This window comes from Chiloscyllium plagiosum, chromosome 3, assembly GCF_004010195.1.
Source record: "Chiloscyllium plagiosum isolate BGI_BamShark_2017 chromosome 3, ASM401019v2, whole genome shotgun sequence".
In the NCBI taxonomy this organism is placed as follows: Eukaryota; Metazoa; Chordata; class Chondrichthyes; order Orectolobiformes; family Hemiscylliidae; genus Chiloscyllium; species Chiloscyllium plagiosum.
In genome coordinates, this window is record NC_057712.1 from 61,034,744 (window position 1) to 61,057,504 (window position 22,761).

Sequence of the window (22,761 nt, forward strand, 5' to 3'; positions counted from 1 at the left end):
TGTCCACTGGTAAGCTCAGAGCCTTCTGTGACCAGTTGTCCAGCAGGGAATGGAATGCATTGTCAGCTACCAGAATGACATTTTAGTTCAATTTGTTATGTTTTCATCAAGCTTTTAAATGGCTGACCATTCAATTATTTGCATATTTTATTTGAGCAGAATCCTAGACTCCCAACTGTGCGGAGGCAGGCCATTCAGCCAATTGAGTATACACTGACCCTCCAAAGAGCAGCCACCCAGGCCTACTCACCATCCTATCCCTGTAACACTGCATTTACTATGGCTGATCCATCTAGCCTATACATCGTTGGATGTTACGGGCAATTTTTAGCATGGCCAATCCACCTAACCTGCATATCTTTTGACTGTGGAAGAAAATTGGAACACCCTGATTAAATGTATACACACAAGGGGTGAATGTGCAAACTTCACATGAAAGTTGCTCAAGGGTGGAATCGAACCTAGTGCTGTGAGGCAGCAGTGCCAACTGACCCACATGATGCCCTGAGTTTCTTCAAATTACTCTAGACTAAAGAGATAAGAAGGGTGGTATATTAATTTAATTAGGTTAATTGTTAGTTTGCTCAAAGGGATGTGAACCTTCATTTTCTATGGCTGTAATGAGTCAGTATTCTAGGTTTGTCCAGAAAATGTGCGTTCATAACCCCTTTTTTCAGAATCTAAGGGGTCTCTCCTCACTTGACTGTTTTGAGTACAGCTCCATCAACACTCAAGCTTGACAACAGGACAAAGCAGCCTGCTTAATTGGCACGATATTCACAAACATCCAATCCCTTCACTACCAATTCTCAGTAGCAGCAGTCTGGACTATTTACAAGATGAACTGCAGAAATTCATCAGCATTCCTTAGACAGTACCTTTTTAAGCACATTACCTTACACCATCATCATCTGTGGAAATATGACCTTGGTTTGATAAGCTTCCTTTGAAGTCTTCATTTCTGGTAGTGTAATGCAAAGAAGTCCCTTTCAAAAGGATTGTTTACCTTTCATTGATTTCTCAAAGGTTTCTTAAAAGAATATAAACCAAGCATTCTAGGACACTGGTCATTGGCTAGGGAGAAGGCAGACATTCATTTTGATGCATTCTGTAAGGAAATCCAGGGTTATGTAAAAGTTTGGCTTTTAGTTTCTTGTTTTAACAACTGACTGCCACATAGAATAACAGCCTGCTGTGTAACTCTGTGGGCAACTGATTGGAATGTTGCTGATTTTCTTAGCGGAAGTCTGAAATGATTGTGAAACATGACCACACCTAACTTTATGATCTTGACAGGAACTCTGCCAAGTTCAGATGCACAGGATTTTACCTGTAGATTGTTAATGTTTAAGTAGTGCTTGGTGAGTTCAAAAAGAAAAGAACCGATGGGATCTAAGACAGGCTGGTAGCACATGGGATCCAAATTTGCCTGCAAGGCAGAAGGGTTAAGGGAAGTTTCTGTTACTGGAAGTCTATTGTCAGTAAGTTTTGTAGAGTTTGGTGATAGGGCCTTTGCTGTTTGTGATGTACATGAATTACTTGGACTTAAATGTAGTGTGTATGATCAAAAAGATTGTGGATGACATTGTGGTGAATAGTGAAGAAGGTAGTGAATTGTGGAATTCTTCACTGTAAAGGCTGTCAAGGCTGGGTTGTTGAGTGTAATTAAAGACAAGATTGACAGATTTTTTTTATCACTAAATGAATTAAGGGTTATAGAATGGCATTTGGTACACAAGAACAACTCCATTACCATTCATCATCCAATGGTCTGGCAGAAAGAGCAGTCCAAGCATTGAAGGCAAGCATAAAGAAACAGCCTACAGTGTCACTCGGTACCAAACTGTTCCGGTATCTGTTCAATCACAGGACCATTCCTCATGCAACTATGGGGATAGCTCTAGCAGAGTTGCTGATGGGGAGAAGAGTCTGCACTTAAACCTGATACTCCCAGACCTGGGGGGTAAGGGTGAAACAGCAGTAATGCCAAGGTCATCTATGTTCTATGCTCCCTCTAAGTTAGAGAGACAGTTCAGTGGACGAAGTTTGGTCATGGAACCACAGAAATGGTCCTGCATGGATATGATGGGAGGTTGCATGAGTTCAGGTTCTGTCACATACAAAGTTGTGCTAGATGAGAGGTGGTAGGTTTGATCATGCAGCATTGCCCTTTGATGAGAAGGGCACTCACACACACACACACACACACACACACACAAAACATGGGTGCCTGGGAGAAAAAAATAAGCACTACCGCTGCTAGGCAGTAGTGTGTGGATTACAAAAAGAACAACAAAGAATGTAAACAGGGTACATATCTGGTATGTGGCCACTGCCATTCAATGCCTTAAAACGGCAGTGCTTGGACCCGACATTGAACTGGTTGGAGAATGCTCAGGTGTGTGGTGGAATCCCATCTGTGTGTGCTCCTGCCCGGACAGAATTTCACATTGGCCCCAAAGTCTTGTACCTCGCACAGGTTCCAGTGCCCCACACCCTGAGCTGCCTCCAGAGTTTTAGTTTTGTCCCCCTCAAGGGTGTTGGTTGACACTGTGCTCCTTCTCCAGGGACACCCAGGCCCAGATGTAGCTGTGGAAGAGGGGCAGACAATTGGCCCTAACAATCCCTCCATGGCCCGCTACCTGGACCTGTTTATGGCCAGTTTGGCCAGGCCCAGTAGCAGATCCACGAGGCGGTCCTCTGACCTGCCCTCCCCTCCATCGTACCAGATGCCCAGATATGGAGCGTGGGGCTGAAGTGCATGAAAAGCGGAGGAGAAGGTCTTTCAGAAATAAGGCAGGCCACCACCTCTTCTCCCTTTTCCACCACCGGACATACCTTTGTGTGCCCATTTGCCACCACGCGATGGGGATCTCCAGTAGAGGCTCTCTACGCGGGAGTCCTCCCCTTTTCTCTTGGGGATCTGGAGTGGAGGGTACTGCACACAGGTTGCGGTGGCTCACTGACTCCCAGCCCAACTGCTTGTTCTGTGTTACTGTGGAGTCTGTGGACTATGTATATATGGAATGTCTGTGTTTGTACTCCCATTCTGGTTTCCTTAAGACCTTTTATGTTTTTTGTTGCACTTCAGCTCCACACTCCTGATCCGGTGTGGAGGGGGGAGGGTAGGTCAGATGATCTCCTTGTGGGTCTGTTCCTGGACCTGGAAGGCTGGCCATAAACAGGTCAGATTGCCTGCCCCTCTTCCACAGTAACATTTGTGCCCTGGTGTCCCTGGAGAAGGAGCATGTGGTGTGCAGCAACACCCTCAAGATTTTCAGGGAGAGGTGGGCGCTGTGGGGTGTGGAGTGTTTTTTTTTCCCCCTAAGATTCTATTTTGATTTAATTCTTGCCCACCCCTTGACTTTTTTGTTTGATCACTTAGGCATTGCCCTTTGTTGAGAAGGGCAGTGTTGCTGCCATTCGGTGTTTATTTTCTTCCTGGTGGTGGATTATGGATAAGGTTTTCTGCACTCGTTTCTTCACTGTGTCCTTTACCTGCACATATATGACATGGGTGCTGGGGAACAATAAGCACTACCGCTGTTAGGCGGTAGTGTGGGGGTTAGAAAAAAGAAATAAAAAATATATAAACAGGGGATTAAGAATATTATCACTTATGGGATGGACTCTGAGCTGGTTGGCCACAGCTAGTTTACTGTGCACATGTAAATAAAGGGTGACTTGGTAATTGGATATTGGACTCTGTGCAGTTATTTCAGTGGTGAACCTGTAGAAGGCTGTGGAGACCAAGTGCTTAAAAATGTGTTGCTGGAAAAGCTCAGCAGGTCCGGCAGCATCAAAGGAACAGGAGAATTGACGTTTCGGGCATAAGCCCTTCTTCAGGGAGACCAAGTCACTGAATATATTTCAGAAAGAAATAGATTTCTGGAAGCTAAAGGTGATGAGGGTTATGATTAGATTACTTACAGTGTGGAAACAAGCCCTTCGGCCCAACAAGTCCACACCGACCCGCCGATGCGCAACCCATCCATACCCCTACATTTACCCCTTACCTAACACTACAGGCAATTTAGCATGGCCAATTCACCTGACCTACACATCTTTTGGACTGTGGGAGGAAACCGGAGCACCCGAAGGAAACCCACGCAGACACGGGGAGAATGTGCAAACTCCACACAGTCAGTCGCCTGAGGCGGGAATTGAACCCGGGTCTCTGGCGCTGTGAGGCAGCAGTGCTAACCATTGTACCACCGTGCCACCCACATGCCACCGTGCACAGAGTGGGAGTATGGCACTCAGACAATCAGACATTATTATGTTGAAAGGCTTGCTGAGCAGTTTTGATGAGCTAAATAGCCTACGCCTGTGCATTTTTTTTTTCTGCTTCTTTGGCTACAAGAGCAGGCCAGAGCTGAGTGTTCTGTGGTGAGTAACTTTTGTTCTGATTGATGTAATGTTCTCTTTAAGGTATTGGTTGTTGTACAGTTTTTTTTTTATCAAGTTCCTCGAGTAATGTAATATTTCAGCTGACCAAGAATATTTGTCTGAACATCTTGAATGATGGGGAAATGGACAAATGTTTCTAAAGTGATGATCTTTGACTGTTTTCCTTTTTTCTCAGCATTATACATCTGTGCCTCTGTTTGGCATCTCCTCTAAATACAGTACCACAATTAAAACCAGTAATACAATGGGCAGAATTTATGTATCCATGCCAATGCCAACTGTCCCACAGTCATTTAATGCTCTAGTTGTATGCAGCATTTTCACTCCTCATTTGGGAGGAAATTCCAATTAGGTTAGCTATGTAGTCTCACGAACGCCACAGAGAACCGTGCCCACTGCTGTGACTACAGGTCATTGCTGGATTCTCAGTTTCAAATCACAGAGTGGAGTTAAGTCTGGGGCCTGATCCTGGGGAGGAGAGGCACAGAGGATGATGTGAGAAGAGTCATGATGGAAGGGCAGGCAGGGAGAGAGCACTTAAGGGTATGGATAGATCCTGAAGAGGAGAGAGATACATAATTTTGAAAGGGGACTGTAATGGGGACAGCCTCCATCACATTCCCCTCCAGGGCCACCATCGGATAACCTGAACTTGCATCCGTTCATTAAGTGAGCCTTTGTTAGTCAATAATTGGCCACTTAAGGGCAGCAATTGATGTTAAGGATGGGGAGGTTGCTCTAAATCTCACCCTTCTTTGTGGCATTGTAGACAGATCAGGGGCAAGTTGGAAGATTATCTAGACAATTCTACACATACTGCTCTCCCTCCTCTGATCCTATGTGTGGAGTCAACTTGCTATTGTGCCACCATTATTTAAATGATCTAGCCATTTATGTTATACTTTGAATGAAATGTATTGTTTTTATAACCTGAAGCCACATTCCCTAGTACTAATACATGCTGTAATTTTGATTCTAATAGTAAGTAACCAAGTATATGTTTGGAATCTGAGCACATATGGTGTGTCAAAGTTATTTAAGAGCTCTTGTCAGTTAACAGAATGACAGTGGGATCCATTGTACTGATAAACTGCTCATCAATCACTACAACTGTCTCCAATATACAAGACATGAATCTTTCATGTTGGGTAAGAACAATATAAAAGAATCTGCTTTCTGACACTTGATTTAACTCTTTAGCTCATTGAAACACTTTTTTCATAACATACTTGTGTTTCCAAGGATTCTTCATGTCTGTTTCTATTGCAGTGTCAGGATTTCCTTCACATTTCAATTTTGTTGATAATATGCAAAAACATTCTTTTAAAAAAAATACAGAACTGGCTCGAGAAACTTCAGCACTCTTTTGAAGAAGGATTGCTAGACTCAAAATGTTAACACTGTTTTCTCTCCACAGGTGGTTGCGAAACCTGCTGAGTTTCTCCAGCAATTTCAGTTTTTCAGCATCTGCCATTAGAATCATAGAATTGATACAGTGCAGATAGAGGCCACTTGGCCCAATGAATCTGCACAGATCTTCTGTAGAACATCCACTCTATCCATGTAACGCCACATTTACCACAGCTAACCCACCTTCTCTGCACATTCCTGGATACTATGGGGCAATTTAGCATAGCCAATCCACCTCAACTGCACATCTTTAGACTGTGGGAGGAAACTGGAGGAAACCCACAGAGAGCCAGGGAGAATATGCAAATTCCAGACACAGTCACCCAATGCTGGAACTGAATCCAGATCCCTGGCACTGAGAGGTGGCAGTGCTGTCCACTGTATCACCCTTCTTTGATTACCAAAACATTTTCTGCCTTGTGCACTTAATCTTTTCCATTTGGGGTATACTTCCTGGTTCTTAAAATAATGATTTCTCTCATATTGCTGACCCTAAGAAAGGGTCACCAACTAACCCCTGAGTAGGTGTAAACAGAGAGGAAGGAAAACAGAGTGGAATCTGATGGATGAAGGAAGTGTGGGACTTGCCACTCCCTTTAGGGATTTCTCAAGAGAAGAAAGGGAGTCAGAAATATGTCACATTGGGTATCTGCTGCCTCTTTGCCTTGCTCCATGATTTACAATACTTAACCAGTTCTGTAGGTTGTTCTTCTTCGCAAAGAGATCCCATGAAGCTGTCAATAAGCTTCATTCCAGTGAACTGATCAACATGGAAAACCTTCAGGTGCCAGATGGCAAAAGTTGAAGTTTGATTCTATTTTATTTGACCTTTCTAAACAACAATTCAGCCTGAAGCCTTTATGAATGTTGTTTTCCCAACAGGACCAGAAGACCCCAAGGTCCAATGGTTAGTCCATCAGGTAACCAGGCCTGGTGTTGCATCTGTATTCCTGTTCATTTCCTGGTAGAATTTCATATAACAGGAAAAGCACAGGAAAGCACATCCTGCTCCTCAGATGCTGCCTCACTTGCTGAGCTTTCCCAGCATCACACTCTCGACTTGGGCCATAACCATCCAAGTTCACCAAATGTTTGCCATTATGAGGCTGAATAGGAAAGGATGAAATTCAGGGTCATAAGCTGTAAGAAATTCAAAACTACTGGTTTAAATTAAGACAACCCTTGAACCATAGCTAACAGTAGTAGAATATAAATAGTTCTGAGATGATTTCATCTGAAGCAGTGGTAACATTGCATATTTATGGATGCGCTAGAATTGAAAAGGAATTAATTGAAAGGCCTAGAGCTTTTGATATTGGTATTATCTGGGTGTGGCAGGCAGCACAAACTGGCTGAGCAATATTACAATACTTGTGGTTTGAAGCTGATTTGCCAATTACCTACAGGCAGGTGAGGAACTTCACCCCGAAGTACAATAGTTCAGAATATCAGAAGAATATAATTGTCACTCTTTGATGGGTTGTCACTCATCAATAGGATCCACTGAGAAAATTGCCCTGTGAAGAATCAGTCTAAGGAGAAATGTTTCTTTGGAGAGAGAACGGTATCATCTTACCTTTCCTGAAGTGTCCACACATACTTCTCATTATAACTTCAGAATGATATCATTATTATTAAGGAAATTGTAATTCACTTCCTCTTAAATGTGCCAGAAAGAAACTCAAGACTGAGGAGCTGCCTTCTTTAAAGGATGGATTCTTGCTTTCAAAAAGTAAGAATAATGATTTGAAGAATCTCTCAGCATAATATTTCTGAGCAATATTTTATGCCTATATTAGCACAATTTATTGCACATAAGTAACTTATTTGTTTTTATACAAACCTGTATCTGGCTATAAACTATTTTGCCTGTATTAACTTGTAAGCCAATTACTATTTTTGCCATTATCTGTTTAAAAATGTGATTGAAGGCAGTTACCTTCATTCCTGATGTAATATTTAGCTGGTTTAATTTCCACTAAAATTGCAGTCTAATTTTGCTGGTTATCTTTTCAAGTCCTATAGACTTTGATATAAAAACTTATATAATGAGATTACATCATAAGTATTGGATGGGTTCAACAATATTTATAAAAATAAATGATTGCTTAATGTTTCAACGCAGCCACCCTTCTGGTGGCATTCTGACAAATAATTTGAAATTTAGGTGCTCTATCTTCTTATACTTATGTAGGGATTTACTGTTCATTTTTTCAACTTCATTCTTTTTTTAAATTTTAGGTTAATGGTGGATTATACAAATATTCACTTCCACCCCAGATGAACCCAGGATATTAGTAGGATATTAGCATATAATTTCTTGATATCTAGTCTTAGGAGTTATGTTACTGGTTAACAATCTAGAAGCTGAGGTATGATTTAAAATCCCACCAAAACAACTTAGGAATTTAAATTAAATTAATTGAATCAAACTGGAATTAAAGGTTGGTATTAGTAAATAGTGAAACTACCAGTTTGTTGTAAAAAAAACACCTTTTCTTTAGAGAAGGAAATTAGATTAGATTAGATTACATTGCCAGAAATCTGCCAACCTTGTCTGGTCTGGCCTATGACAACATGTCATTTAGGGTGAGAAGTAAGTTGTATTTGACTCTTGATTACCACAATGTGATTGACTTCTAACTGTCCTCTGAAGTAGTCTAATAAAGCATTGAGTTGCATTCAAAATTTTGCTTACCACCACCTTCTTAAGACAAATTAGAGATGGGTAACAAATTATGCCCTTACTTCTGATACCACTTTCTCTTTGATGATTTATAAACATCTCAGCTGGTGAAGGACTGGGCTGTATGCATACGTTTTTACAGAACTGCCTTTGAGGTCTGTTGGAAGAGTATTTTGCTTCTTGTGAATGTGGCACTCTGAGCTTTTGGGGAAATTTAATTGAGTCCAACAGAACAGGTATGATACTATGGGTAGAATAGGAGAATTAGGCATGAGTATCCCAAAGCAGATTGCTGGAGATGAAACAAACTGTTCTTAGTTAGGTTTGGGATCTGAAAAACTCACTCACTGGTTGAAGATGTAATTTATTCTGATTAATGAATTACTTGGCACCAATTATCGAAGAACTCACCAAAATTTGCTTTGGGATTTAATCCATGACCGGGCTCATAGTGTAAGGATTTAGGGGCTAAGACTGAGATGAGGAGAAATTTCTTCACCCAGAGAGTTTCAAGCCAATGGAATTTCCTAGCAATGCGAATTTTTAAAAATAAACCTTGCGGAAACACCAGGCCTTGTTATGTTTTGCCATTATGATATTCGTATTGTTTCAGTACCTGTCCTAATGTGACAAACTGTTGCATCATATACATTTAGTTCTCTCAACAACAACAAAAACTGAAGTTGGTATACCAGAGTCCTAGAGATGTACAGTATGGAAACCGACTCTTTGATCCAACTCTTCCATGCTGCCCAGATATTCTAAATAAATGTAGTCCTATTTGGCAGTATTTTGCCTCTAACCACTTCCTATTCATATACCCACCCAGGTGACTTTTAAATGTTGTAATTGTACCAGCCTTCAACACTTCCACTGCCAGCTCATTCCATATACCCTCTGTACTAGTTTACATTTAACTAGAGCCATAGAGATATACAGCATGGAAACAGACCCTTCTGTCCAATCCGTCCATGCCGACCAGATATCCCAACCCAATCTAGTCCCACCTGCCAGCACCCGGCCCATATCCCTCCAAACCCTTCCTATTCATATACTCATCCAAATGCCTCTTAAATGTTGCAATTGTACCAGCCTCCACCACTTCCTCTGGCAGCTTATTCCATACATGTACCACCCTCTGCATGAAAAAATTGCCCTTTAGGTCTCTTTGATATCTTTCCCCTCTCACCCTAAACCTATGCGCTCTAGTTCTGGACTCCCCGACCCCAGGGAAAAGACTTTGCCTATTTATCCTATCCATGCCTCTCATAATTTTGTAAACCTCAATAAAGTCACCCCTCAGCCTCCGACGCTCCAGGGAAAATAAACCCAGCCTGTTCAGCCTCTCCCTATAGCTCAGATCCTCCAACCCTGGCAACATCCTTGTAAATCTTTTCTGAACCCTTTCAAGTTTCACAACATCTTTCCAATAAAAAGGAGACCAGAATTGCATGCAATATTCCAACAGGGCCTAACCAATGTCCTGTATAGCCGCAAGATAACCTCCCAACTCCAGTACTCAATGATCTGACCAATAAAGGAAAGCGGACCAAACACCTTCTTCACTATCCTATCTACCTGTGACTCCACTTTCAAGGAGCTATGAACCTGCACTCCCAGGTCTCATTGTTCAGCAACACTCCCTAGGACCTTACCATTAAGTGTATAAGTCCTGCTAAGATTTGCTTTCCCAAAATGCAGCACCTCGCATTTATCTGAATTAAACTCCATCTGCCACTTCTTACCCCATTGGCCCATTTGGTCCAGATCCTGTTGTAATCTGAGGTAACCCTCTTCATTGTCCACTACACCTCCAATTTTGGTGTCGTCTGCAAACTTACTAACTGTACCTCTTATGCTCGCAACCAAATCATTTATGTAAATGACAAAAAGTAGAGAGCCCAACACCGATCCTTGTGGCACTCCACTAGTCACAGGCCTCCAGTCTGAAAAACAACCCTCCACTACCACTCTCTGTCTTCTACCTTTGAGCCACTTCTGTATCCAAATGGCTAGTTCTCCCTGTATTCCATGAGATCTAACCTTGCTAATCAGTCTCCCATGGGGAACCTTGTCGATCGCCTTACTGAAGTCCATATATATCACATCTATTGCTCTGCCCTCATCAATCTTCTTTGTTACTTCTTCAAAAAACTCAATCAAGTTTGTGAGATATGATTTCCCATGCACAAAGCTTTGTTGACTATCCTGAATCAGTCCTTGCCTTTCCAAATACATGTACATCCTGTCCCTTAGGATTCCCTCCAACAACTTGCCCACCACCGAGGTTTCATTTGGGTTTACTGTCTTCCCTCTTGAGTCGGTTGCGGATGATTGAGAGAAAAGATGGCTTCAGTGATCGCCTCCGATTGGAATGTCAGCATTGTACACATTGCCCAGTCCATCATGTGAACCAGCTTTCCATCCATTGACTTCATCTATCGTTCCTGCTATATCGGGAAAGCAACCAAAATAATCAAAGACCCCTACCACCCGTATACACTCTTCCATCCTCTTCGGACAGAAATATAAAAGTTTGAATACACGTATGACCAGACTGAAGAACACCTTCTTCTTTGCTATCATCAGATTTTTGAATGGACCTCTTAAATATTAATTTTGATCTCTCTCTGTACCTTCTTGACAGCTGTAACATTGTATCCTGTACTCTGTACTGTACAAGTGCAGCAGGGTAACAGAACAATTTGCCCGTAAAGCACATAAGACAACACTTTTTGTTGTACCTCAATACATGTGACAGTAATAACTCAAATATGAAAACTCACCATTGAAAGTAAATACTCTGTGATCTTAGCAAGCATTTATGAACCATTTATTCTGAATGGCGTCACAATTGAACCTGATCTTAACTTGACACTCTTACACACTTACATATGCTAACTTACTGGTTTGCATTTCACAATCAGGAATCAGGGACTTGGTTGGTAGTTTCTTTTTTTCAGGTATATTGACTCCTATTATTAATTCAGACAAAGAGGGATTTAACACTCAACTGATTTTCTGTATGTAAGACTCATAGTGTATAGTGTAAAGTATTAATGTGATTCAGGACAACACTTAGAACCCTGAGTTCAAGGTTAATGATTCAGGTCTCACTTAAGGCTTGATCATGCTATCTAGCCTGCCATTTCAGTGCATTATTGATGGGTTAGTACATTGTCAGAAGTACTGTTAATTGAAAACATTGTTAACCTGAATTATCTGTGGTGTTTCAGGTGGATGTGAAATGACTCATGGAGATATAAAAGGAAGAACAATGCAACCTATCAACATTTTTCTTCAACACACACCAAAATACCATATTGACCTCTCATACATTTCCTACATGCCATACATCTCTCACAACTTGTGAAAAGTTGTACACAACATTTTTATCACATTTTCCCAGCTTGTTGTCCTTTCTGGAAAGGCCAGCATCTGCTGCTCATTGCTTGTTACCCTGAAAAGATGATAATAGGCTGCCTTTTCAAACAGCTGCAGATCCATTTGATCATGGTGAGAAATGTTACACAATTGAATGGTTTACGAGAGCACTTCAAAAGCCAGTTAGGATTTAACCACACCAGTATGGGACCAGAGTTAGTAAGGATACTAGGTTTCTTTCATTCAGAATGTCACTAAACCAGCTGCATTTTTATGCCTCATCATTTTTAATGAAAGCAACTATTTATTTCTTGGGTTTAAAAGCAGTACTAAATTTGAAACTTCAGACTGCAATCATGGGATTTCAACTCACATTCTCTGGATTATTAGACAAAAGCTCACGGATGACTAGTACGATAACACCACTATCATATAACGTCATCATCAGATAAATGTTGAATTATTTTAAGAAACAGGACAGAGTGATAATTACGTCCAAAATATTTCAGCACAGTAGGCACTATATTCACTTAATATGAAATGAAATTGATTTTAAGTCTATAATGTAGTTGAGTAGTTGTCAGTTTCCCTTCATTATTGAAGATGGCCATTTCTATATTCAAGGCCATCCATTGTGTATTGTGCTGAGACTGGGCAGCCTGATTGCAGGCCTACATAGCTTTCCACAGTGCAAGCAAGGAAGGATTGACTAATGTTTGTTAGCAATACCCTATCTTTCTAATCTGGCTTTTATCATTAGCTGCCTACGTCCATTGTTGTTCAAAGGAAACATGTATCATGCAGACAAGACTAAAATGTATAAATATTTAAATATTCTGTATAGTAGTGAACTGAAATTTAGGAATACTGAGGATGGAAGATGAAGTTTAAAAATTGACTGGTATTGCCAGTACATTTTGTTCAAAAAGCCAGCTACTTTTGACCAGTAGCTGCAGGAGTAATTAAACATCGGGTGATGCAGCTATTTGAATTACTACTTATGCTGGATTGTTATGTTTCTTCCAGACTGCCAGTCAACCTTAGCTTTACAGATTATGACTAAACGATGCCATGGGAAGAGAAGCTGCAATGTATATGCAAGTTCCTATGAGTTTGGTGATCCCTGTTATCCAGGCATCCGCAAATTCCTCAATGTCATCTACACCTGTGGTAAGATAGTGGAATTCATTCTCTCAACTTGTCATCAGCCAGAGGCTCATTATATAACTTTTGTAAATATAATTTAAAAGATGACATAGGGTAATCTCCTGGACTAATTTTGATTATCTGGGAGGATTGAAGATTTTTACATCATTGAGCTTTTGTGTCTCCAAGACCTTGCATGCAGTAGGTATGAGAGTAAGGTTTGGGGAAGGGAATAATTATTTAATCCATGATGTTGTGCTATCATTGATGCAAAGCGAGCTTAATAGAACAACCTTTTTGTCTAGGAGAAAGTGAGGACTGCCGATACTGGAGATCAGAGTCGAGAGTGTGGTGCTGGAAAAGCACAGCAGATCAGGCAACATCTCAGGAGCAGGAGAATCGATGTTTTGGGCATCAACCCTTCATCAGGCATAAACCTTTCTTCTGTTCCTCAGGTGCTGCCTGATGTGCTGTGCTTTTCCAGCACCACATGCTCAACTGTTATTTTCGTCTGTCAGGAACAATATGTGACATAATGGGTTTTATATTGTTAACTATTTCTGCACTTAGCCAGGCATGTTGGCATGGATGTTATTTCTGTCTGACATTACCACATGAAGTGAATCTGAATATACTTCGGTAACTTACTTTACAGTTACAATTATCGCCAACTAATTCAGAAAGACTACTCTTAAGGTTGGAAATATCTCTGTTGTACTGTGGGAAGTATCTAAGTTTCATTTGAAGTTATTGCTTCAGGAAGAGAGGGTGCAAGGATAAAATTAATGCAAAACTTTTTAAAAAGGAATGTTGACTTTTACGTTGGATTGAATTCTTATTCTCAGGTGATTTAATTTTCAAGCTCAGCTATCCAGTACTATCCTAAGTTGTAAAGCATGTATCTCAATATCTGTAACTCTCTTATGTAGAGAAACAAAATATGCTTCACCATTTCTGTGTTTAAACAAATTACTATGCAGTATGATTTTCTCAAAGTTCAGGTAGGGTTGGTTCATTATTTGACTTGAGCTTTACATGATCATCTCATGCTGTTTGTACATCGACTGTCAGTGGTATTTAGTTATCCAAATGGAATGTTCTAGGTATGAAATTGTGATGATGGATAGGTTGAAATTAATTTAAGAATAACTTTGTGAACCTTTGTAATTTTAATGTTGGAATAAAGTGTGGCAAAATACAAACTTCCTTTAATGTTCAGTTTAATGTAAGAGGAAAGGATGCTGAGCTAATACAGTCCAAATGTGGAGCTAAATCCGAATCTGATATGGGAAAAGAGTCATGGAGATTTTAATACAGCATAGAAAAGGCCTTTTTGCCCAGTTTTGCTCACCTGGCATTTTAAGTACTCATCCAGATGCTTTTTAAATGTGTGAGAGTACCTGCCTCCATCATCCTGTCAGGCAGCACAATCTATACTTTTATCCCACTTTTGGGTGAGAAAAAAAATTAATAGATCTACTGTTAAACCACTTGCTTCTTATCTTAAACTTACTTTGACTAGTCTTAAATGCTTCGTTCATGCGGAAAAAATTCTCACGATCTATTCTGTCTATGCCCGTCATGATTTTGTATATCTCCATCAGATCCCCCTCAGCTTGTTCTGCTCCAAGGAACAAATCAGAACCAATCAAAATAAAAGTCTGCTTAAATGATCATCCCCCAGTTCTAATGGAGGTTGATACTGGTGCAGCCATTTTAGTGATCGTATGATCAGTCTTTAATAAAATGCACTCTGAACTCCAACGCTTAAGTTTGCGTATGACCTCGGCCAGATTGAGAATGTATACCGGGGAAGCTTTACAAATTAAGGATACAACTTTGGTTCTTGTGAGAAACAGCTGGTTCAGTTATCACTGATTTGTAGTAAAAGACTGGAGCCCATGCTTGATGGCTTGAAATTGGTTGAGAAAGGTTCACCTAGATTGGCTCAACATTTTTCAACTAGAAAATGACTGCCTTTATGAAGTCCTAATTAAAGAAGTTTTTCAGGAAGGTCTACGGACTATCAGAGGAGCCAAGGCCACCTTGTATGTTGACGAGGAACCAATTCAATGATTCTGCAAGGCCCGTACAATGCCATTTACAAAAGTGAATGCAGAAATCAGAAGGCTGGAAAGCGAAGGAATCCTCAAACTGGTCCAGCACCAGTCATACTGATTGTGAAGCTCGACGGGTCAGTTCCCCTTTGTGGGGATTTTAACAAACAGTAAACTTCTTTTCAAAGCTGAATAAATACCCAATCTCCCACATAGAGTATTTATATGCAAAGCTGACAGGGGGTTGACTTCATGAAGCAGGACATGAGCCATGCATACTTGCAATTGCAGTTAGGTGAGGATACTCAGAAATATACCACAATTAATGTGCATCAAGGTTTGTACCAATATGCATTACAGTAACCGTTTGGGGTATTGTCAACCTGTGCAATTTTTCAGCAGATGATAGAGAACATTTTACAAGGTCTATCCCAGGTCACCTTTTATCTAGATGATGTACTAATAACAGAGAAGACCAACAAGAAACACTTAGGAGAACTTGGACACAGTTCTTGACATTTCTCCCAAGCTGTCATATGCCTCGAAAGGGAAAATGTGTGTTCCAGACATCGTAAGTGACCTACTTGTTCTACAGAGTTGGCAAGACCGGGTTACACCCTTTGGAAGATAAAGTGAGGACGATCAATGATGCCCTGGCTACCGGAGCTTAGGTCTTGTCTTGGGTTGGTGAATTATTACAGAAAGTTCATTCATAACCTGGCCTCCATCTGAACATCTTTGCATCAAGTGTCAAAGTGGGGTCAGCCTTGAAAAAGGTCATTTAACCAAGCCATAGCTTTCGGGAAATCAAGAAACACCTATCATCCTCTAACGTGGCACTCTAAATCCAAAGTGAGATCTGGTATTGACAAGTGATACCTCCCCATACAGTACTGGAGTATTATTAGCTCATAGGTGGCCCAGTGGAGAGGAACACTCAATAGTTCATGCATCCAGAACTTTGACTAATGCAGAGCATAAATATGGCCAGATAGAAAAGGAAGGTTTGGCAGTCATAATTGGAGTCAGGAAGTTCCACCAATACCTTTATGGGTATAAATTTGTGATAATAACATACCACAAATTCTCCTTTAAGAGGACAAGGCATTGCTGCCAATGGCTTCAGGTTGAATTCAGCAGCAGGCTGTAATACTAAGTGCATATAATTATAAGTTAGACGACTGTCCTGGAGGCCAAGTAGCAAATGCAGATGCATTAAGCTGCTGCTGGCAGGTAGACCATCAGTGGTACTGCCACAAGAAGAGACCACAACAATGGGTTTAAATTTATGGACATACTTCCAGCCATAACTGACAATATCAGACTTTGGACGCAGAAAGGTTCGGTCCAAGAAAATTTGAAATAGCTGGTGGTGATGGGGGAAACCAAAGGGCTGTCATGACCAGAATGGAAGCCTTTGTGGATCCAGAGAGACAAAATCACTGTAGAGGATGGCAGTGAATTGTCCTGAGCAAAGGTCACCACCAGATAACTCCTCCAGTGTCATTCAGGGGTTTCCAGAATGAAGATGTTGGTGCAAAGTTAAATCTGTTGGCCAGGATTGGATGCAGACATAGCTGTATTGGTAGGGCCATGTCCAGAATGCCAACAAGGACAGAAATTAATGTTAGTCGCTCCCTGACATTCATGGGAATGGTTGGATAAACCCTGGATTCAGTTACACGTTGACTATGCAGGTCCTATTAATGGACTTAATGTTTTTAGTCACTCAAAGTGACTGGACAAGCATAGAATTCATTCGTCAAACACGGGGGTGACAATAGAAAAACTTTGTGCATCTTTTGCAATATGCCCACACCCGAAAATGTTGGTCCCAGAAGTATTTCCTAAAATCGAATGGTATTCAACATGTAAGAACACCTTATATGACCTTGCAACTCCCTGCCATCCAGCATCCAATGGTCTGACAGAAAGAACTGTAAAAATCTTGAAGGCAGGCTTAAGGAAACAGCTTCACTAGATAGCAAACTGTCCCAGTTCCTATTTGACTGAAGGACCACCCCTCATGCAACTACAGGAATAGCTCCACCTGAGTTGGGGAGAAGACTCCACATCTGGCTAAATCTAATAATCTCTGACTTGGGGTTGGTGGGGGGTGGGTGGGGAGGCGAGTGTGAAAGAGCATCAGGAATATCAATGCTGAATACAAGACTCTGCTAAGCGAGTGAAATAATTTACTTAAGGGTATGAATTTTGGTGTAGGAACTATGGGAATCGTCCTGCATCGGTAAGAGGCTTGATCGACACAAGGTCAGGTTGAGTTAATATAAAGTTTGGGTGGTGTGACGGTCCTGAACAAGTGCATGGACTGAATGAAAGCTGCAAATGGTAGGGGACCAAAATGTACCTGGCCCCCTGATAGCCTTTCTGACTGTTTTGGAACCAATGGGTTCTTCCTCTCTGTCAGGCATCAATGATACCTTGAAATCTGAGATGAACATGGTAGATGTCACTGCTTCGAAGAAGAGAATGAATTTCTTCCAAGATGCCCCAGGTGCAAGAGGCAGCTACAATGTGTTACACACCGCCCGTATCAGAGGCAGAGTTGGAAGAACCTGACCCAGTACTAAAACACCCCAGCAGGAGCCACAAAATTAAGAACCGGCCAATGTCCTTGGACTCTGGGAGGGATGTAGTGATTGTAAAGAGGTCAGCCAGGAGGACCTCAAAATGAGTTCCCTGATTGGACCAGATTAACAGTCTCAATCAGAGAACCCTGGCTAACAGATTAGAACAGGACAGTCAGACATCCTGTTCACTCTTGGAGTTGGCCAGAGGGAGCTGGATCAGTGCCAAGGACTCTCCATGTGTAAATAAAGGGTAAATTGGTGACAGGATACTGGCCTCTGGAGTTATTTCAGTTTCCACTTACTATTTGCTTTTGTAATGCTTTAAAAAAACATGAGGTTAGAACCACAGATGGAATGAAGAACTACGGGAAAGCATCAATAGAAGATGCTGGAACCTGAACAGAAAACAACAAATGCTGGAGATCACAGTGGGTCAGGCAGCATCATGGAGAGAAAGCAAGCTAAGTTGAGATGACTTCTTCAGAGTTAACGTGAAGAGTAGATGGGGCAGTATTCATGCAATTGTGGGAGTGGGGGTTTGGAGTGCTGGGGGAGAAAGGCTGTTGATAATCCAGATTAAGTGATCGGAATGTGAGAATGGCACATTTCCAGTCCATGTGCAGGCATGACCACAACCTTCCATAGCTGGTCATTTTAACACAGTTGTCCTGCTCGCATGCCCACATGTTTGTCCTCGGCATGCAACAATGCTCCAGCAAATCACAACACAGACTGGAGCAGCACATCTCATCTTCAAACTAGGCAATTTACAACCTTCTGCTGTCAATATTGAATTCAAAACCTTCAAACTGTGAACCCACTCTTCCCTTCCTTTTAGCTTTGCTTATTACATTCTCTGGCACCTTCTCTCCCCTTCCCCCACCCCAGTGGGACTGTATGTTCTTTCCAGTCTAGCAGTTAGACAGACCATTGTTCTGTCACTTTCACATTCTGACCACTTAGTCTGAATTATTAACATCCCTTCTCTCCCAGCATTCCAACCATCTCGCTCCCACTATTGCATAAATGCTGTCCCCTCCACACTTCACTTTAGCTCTGGTGAAGAGTCATTTAGATTTGAAATGTTCACTTGCTTTCTCTCTATGGATGCAGCCTGACCAACTGTGATCTCCAGCACTTTTTGTTTTCAGAAAGAATCAACATGTTGCCTCCCTATTTTAGAGACCATCAATTTATACTGAATTACAATAATTATAATGCTTCATGTTTATGAATGATTCAAGTTAGGCTTCAAGTTAACATGTCTACTCTTCCATCCCTTCCAGAACTGCTTTCAGAGGCTTGTTCTGTTTTTCAGTCCATTTTGATTGCTACACAGCTTACTGGCTGTCAGCATCAGACAAAGCTGTGCATTGAAGAATTTATGATCCGCGCTCTAATTTAGTTATCTTTAGTTAATAATTTGTAGCTCTTCATGATCCACTATTATTTACCTAGTGTGACAAGTCATATATTCGCTTGACTATCAATTAATAGTGTCATTCATAGATTAAAATTTTAAAGGAAAAGGCAAGAATCATACTTTTAACATTTATCATGTTTGTATGTAAAAACACATAAAAATGTATTGTTTTCTCAACCATCGACAATGTCGGTTTATATAACTATAACTTGTGTATGGAATCAATCAGAATTCAGAGTTGTAAACATGAATATTCAGAAAGATTCTATTATCTTGATGATTGTCTGAATGCACTTGGAGCTGAAAGCAAAAATCTGACTGACATTGATTAATTGATTATTCATGTGTAACTTGACTCTTAGCATCAATTTGCCATTCTTGATCTATCTTATTTTGTGGCACCAGGTACAGTAGGAAATTGGCAGAGAACTGTTATGTTGATTGATCTCGATTCATTTCAGTAACTAAAGGAACTGCTTATTAATATGGTGTTTAGTAATATCTAAGCAGAGCCACATTGGTTGCGTGGAATTGTGAAGTATGTCTGATATGGGAGACATTCCTTTGACTTCTATGATTTACCAACATAAACCTCATTCCTATTTCAGTGAAAAATATGTCATTGTGTATGCACCATTTTCTGGGCACTCAATCCATAAAGTTTCCTTTCATGAAAACGTGTCTCAATAATTATAAATCCATGAAGTAATATTGTTTTTGTCTGATGATGGTCAAGTCCTTAGATTGGTGGCAGACTGAATATATTGGGTTTGATGCATGGTCTGCTACACGTACCACCTCTGTGCTCCATCTGCAGCTACCAGAGACCTGTTTAGCTCCTGTCTGTACCCCAATGTGTAATATTATAAAATATTCATAGTGCATAATTTATCAGTGTCAACATTAGACTAATTTTAGAAACTGTAATTTCTGGTCAGATGAATGCAAAATATGTCATATCACTTTAGATTCCTTCCGTGGAACAAATACCAGGGAAGTTCGATTTTCTGAATATTGGATTATCCAAAGGAGATCTCGAGGTCCCAATAGAAATATTACATGAAAGAGCTGTTTCAACCCTGATCACATCTATTTTTTACACTGATTAAAAATTATCTCTGCCAAGAACAGTCCTGGACATAGAAGAGAGCCCAGGCGCCATCTCCAAATGATGCACCACCTGCCCTCTCTCCCTCTCCCCACACTTTCCCTGGAGTTCTACAGAGGGGTGAACCTTAAACCCCCTTTCCCCAGATATTCTCTCTAACATTGTCTCCTACAGGGCAGAGGTGAAACTTGTCAAAAAGTTATGTTTGTGTGTTGAGGGGGCAGGCTGGGGCAGTGTTGGATGGGGTTTTGGGGGCGGGCGGGATGCGGTGTTGGATGAGGTTTTGGTGGGGGGGTGGCAGTGTTGGATGGGATTGGGGTTGGGTATGGGGCAGACATGGTTTGGGGGATGGGCGTGGTGGGGCGATGCCTCACGCATAGTGTGCTAAAGTCTCCTGAACAGGGAGCAGACTTAATAGAAAACTCCCGAGCCCCAGAGGAAAGGCATTGAATCGATTAACCGAATAATCAATTATCCAAATGAAATAATGCCTGCCCATCTTGTTCAGATAATCGAGGTTCCTTTGTACTCCAATTTCTAGTTCCAAGAAAGTAAGTTAAAACTAATGGTTGTATGATCAAGATGTCTAATTGTCCTCACTATCTGTTGTGCTGCTGTTATTTCATTCACCAGCAGAGGGAGTTCCACAAGTTTCTGGATAAGTTAGTTTGCATATGAAGTAGTTTAGATTTTGCTATAATTGTGTTCTAAGATGCAGGGAGCAATCTTTAGGTTCCAGGGACCTTCAGTACCAATGTGGCAAAGTCTCTGGAAAGTCTTTTGATAGTGAAAGGTGGCAGTGGAGTTTATTCTTTGATTCCATTTTCAAGGCAACCCTCATCCTCATCTGAAGTGCCTTTTGTCAGAACATTGAGCTGTTACTGGCCAGATATGCCCAAAGATATCATGATAGAATTGCTGCGATGTGCATTTATCAAGTTAAGATCTTCCTGAAGAGGCAAAAAGCAGAAGAAATAGGTGTCAAGCCATCCAGGTGTATTGGACTTGCTGGCTGGAGGGAGGTTGCTTTTGGGATCACTTTCAGTTGTATAGGAACATTAAATCACAAAAAGGTTTGCTGGGCAGAATAAGCCATTTGTCCAACATGACTGTGTCATCCAAAAATGAGCTATCCAGTATAACCCCACCTTCTACCTCTTGTTACATAGTTTGTAGCAATACAGGAGTCGATCCAATGCTTTATCAAATATGCAGAGGGTTTCTGGCTCTACCAACGTTTCAGACGGTGAGTTTTAGATCTTTTTGGGTAGGTAGATTCTAGCTGAAACCTAGCCTCCTTTAATTCCTTTGACCAAGAACAATCCTGGTCGCTCTTCTATAGGAAGGATTTTGTTAAACTTGAGAGGGTGCAGAAAAGATGTATAAGAATCTTTCTGGGACTTAGAGGGTTTGAGCTATTGGGAGAGGCTGAACAGGCTGGAGTGTTTTTTTTTCCCTGGAGTATTGGAGGCTGAGAGGTGACCCAACAGAGATTAATAAAATAATGAGATGCATGGATAGGATAAATAGCCAAGGTCTTTTTCCTGGGGTGGGGGAATCCATAACATAGCTTTAAGGTAGAGGGGAAAGATCCAGAAAGGAACTTGCGGGGTAACTATTTTCCATGCAGAGGAAGGTGGGTGTCTGTAGTGAGCTGTCAGAGGAAGTGGTGGTGAGAACAATTACAACATTTAACAGGCACCTGGATCGGTATAAGAAAGGAAGGGTTTAGAGGGATATGAGCCAAATGCTGGCAAATGGGACTAGATCAAATTGGGATGTCTGGTTGGTGTGGATAAGTTCAACCATAGGATCTATTTCCATGCTGTATGAATCAATGAGTCTACTTATTCTTTCAATTGGCCCTGGTTATTGACTCTTGGATAATGGAAACAAGTCCTTTCTATTCTCTCCGCTTAAGCTCCTCAAGTTTATGCACCTCATTTAAATTTCCCATCAGCCTACTCAATTCCTCAAACAAACACCACCTGTTATGACTAGCTTTGATTTGGAAGAAGTATGATGTGCAGCAGATCAGAGACTAAGAATTCTGTGGTGAAGAACTCATCTCCTATCTTCCCGGTACCCCTCCTCCCTCTACAAGGCCCAAGTCACATGTGTGATTAAATACTCCCCACTTGCCTGAATGAATGCAGCTTTTACAGCACTCAAGAAACTTGATACCGTGCAGAACAAAACAACTTGCTTGATTAGCACCATGTCCACCACCTACAATGTATGTTTCTTCAGCACAATGGTAGCAGTATATATTATTTACAAGATGCACTGTAACAATTTACCAAGACCTCTTTAGCAGAACTTTCTAAACTCACAACCTCTACCACCTAAAAGGTTAAAGGCAGCCTACAGAAACAAACAATGCCACCTGCAAGTTTCTTGCCAAGTTTCATACTATCCTGACTTGAAAATATATAATTATTTCTTCACTGTTGTTAAGTTAAAAATCTGTAACTCTTCCTAACAGGTCTGTGGGTGTCCCTATCCCTATAGGGATACCTTCCTATAGTCTGCAGATTTCCTTGTCA

The 22,761-nt window shown here is 41.1% G+C and overlaps 1 protein-coding gene across 4 annotated transcripts in view; it reads left to right on the forward strand.

Moving 5' to 3' along the window:
• LOC122544059 (protein eva-1 homolog A-like) overlaps positions 1-22,761 on the forward strand; it is a 369,991-nt gene that overhangs the window by 235,990 nt on the left and 111,240 nt on the right. For 3 of the 4 annotated variants that reach the window (XM_043683056.1, XM_043683068.1, XM_043683059.1), the window contains one exon: positions 12,917-13,060. The exons of the other annotated variant lie outside the window; for it this stretch is intronic. In XM_043683056.1, coding sequence (XP_043538991.1) covers positions 12,917-13,060 — 144 coding nt within the window. The remainder of the gene's footprint in view (positions 1-12,916; positions 13,061-22,761) is intronic. 4 annotated transcript variants of the gene reach the window in all.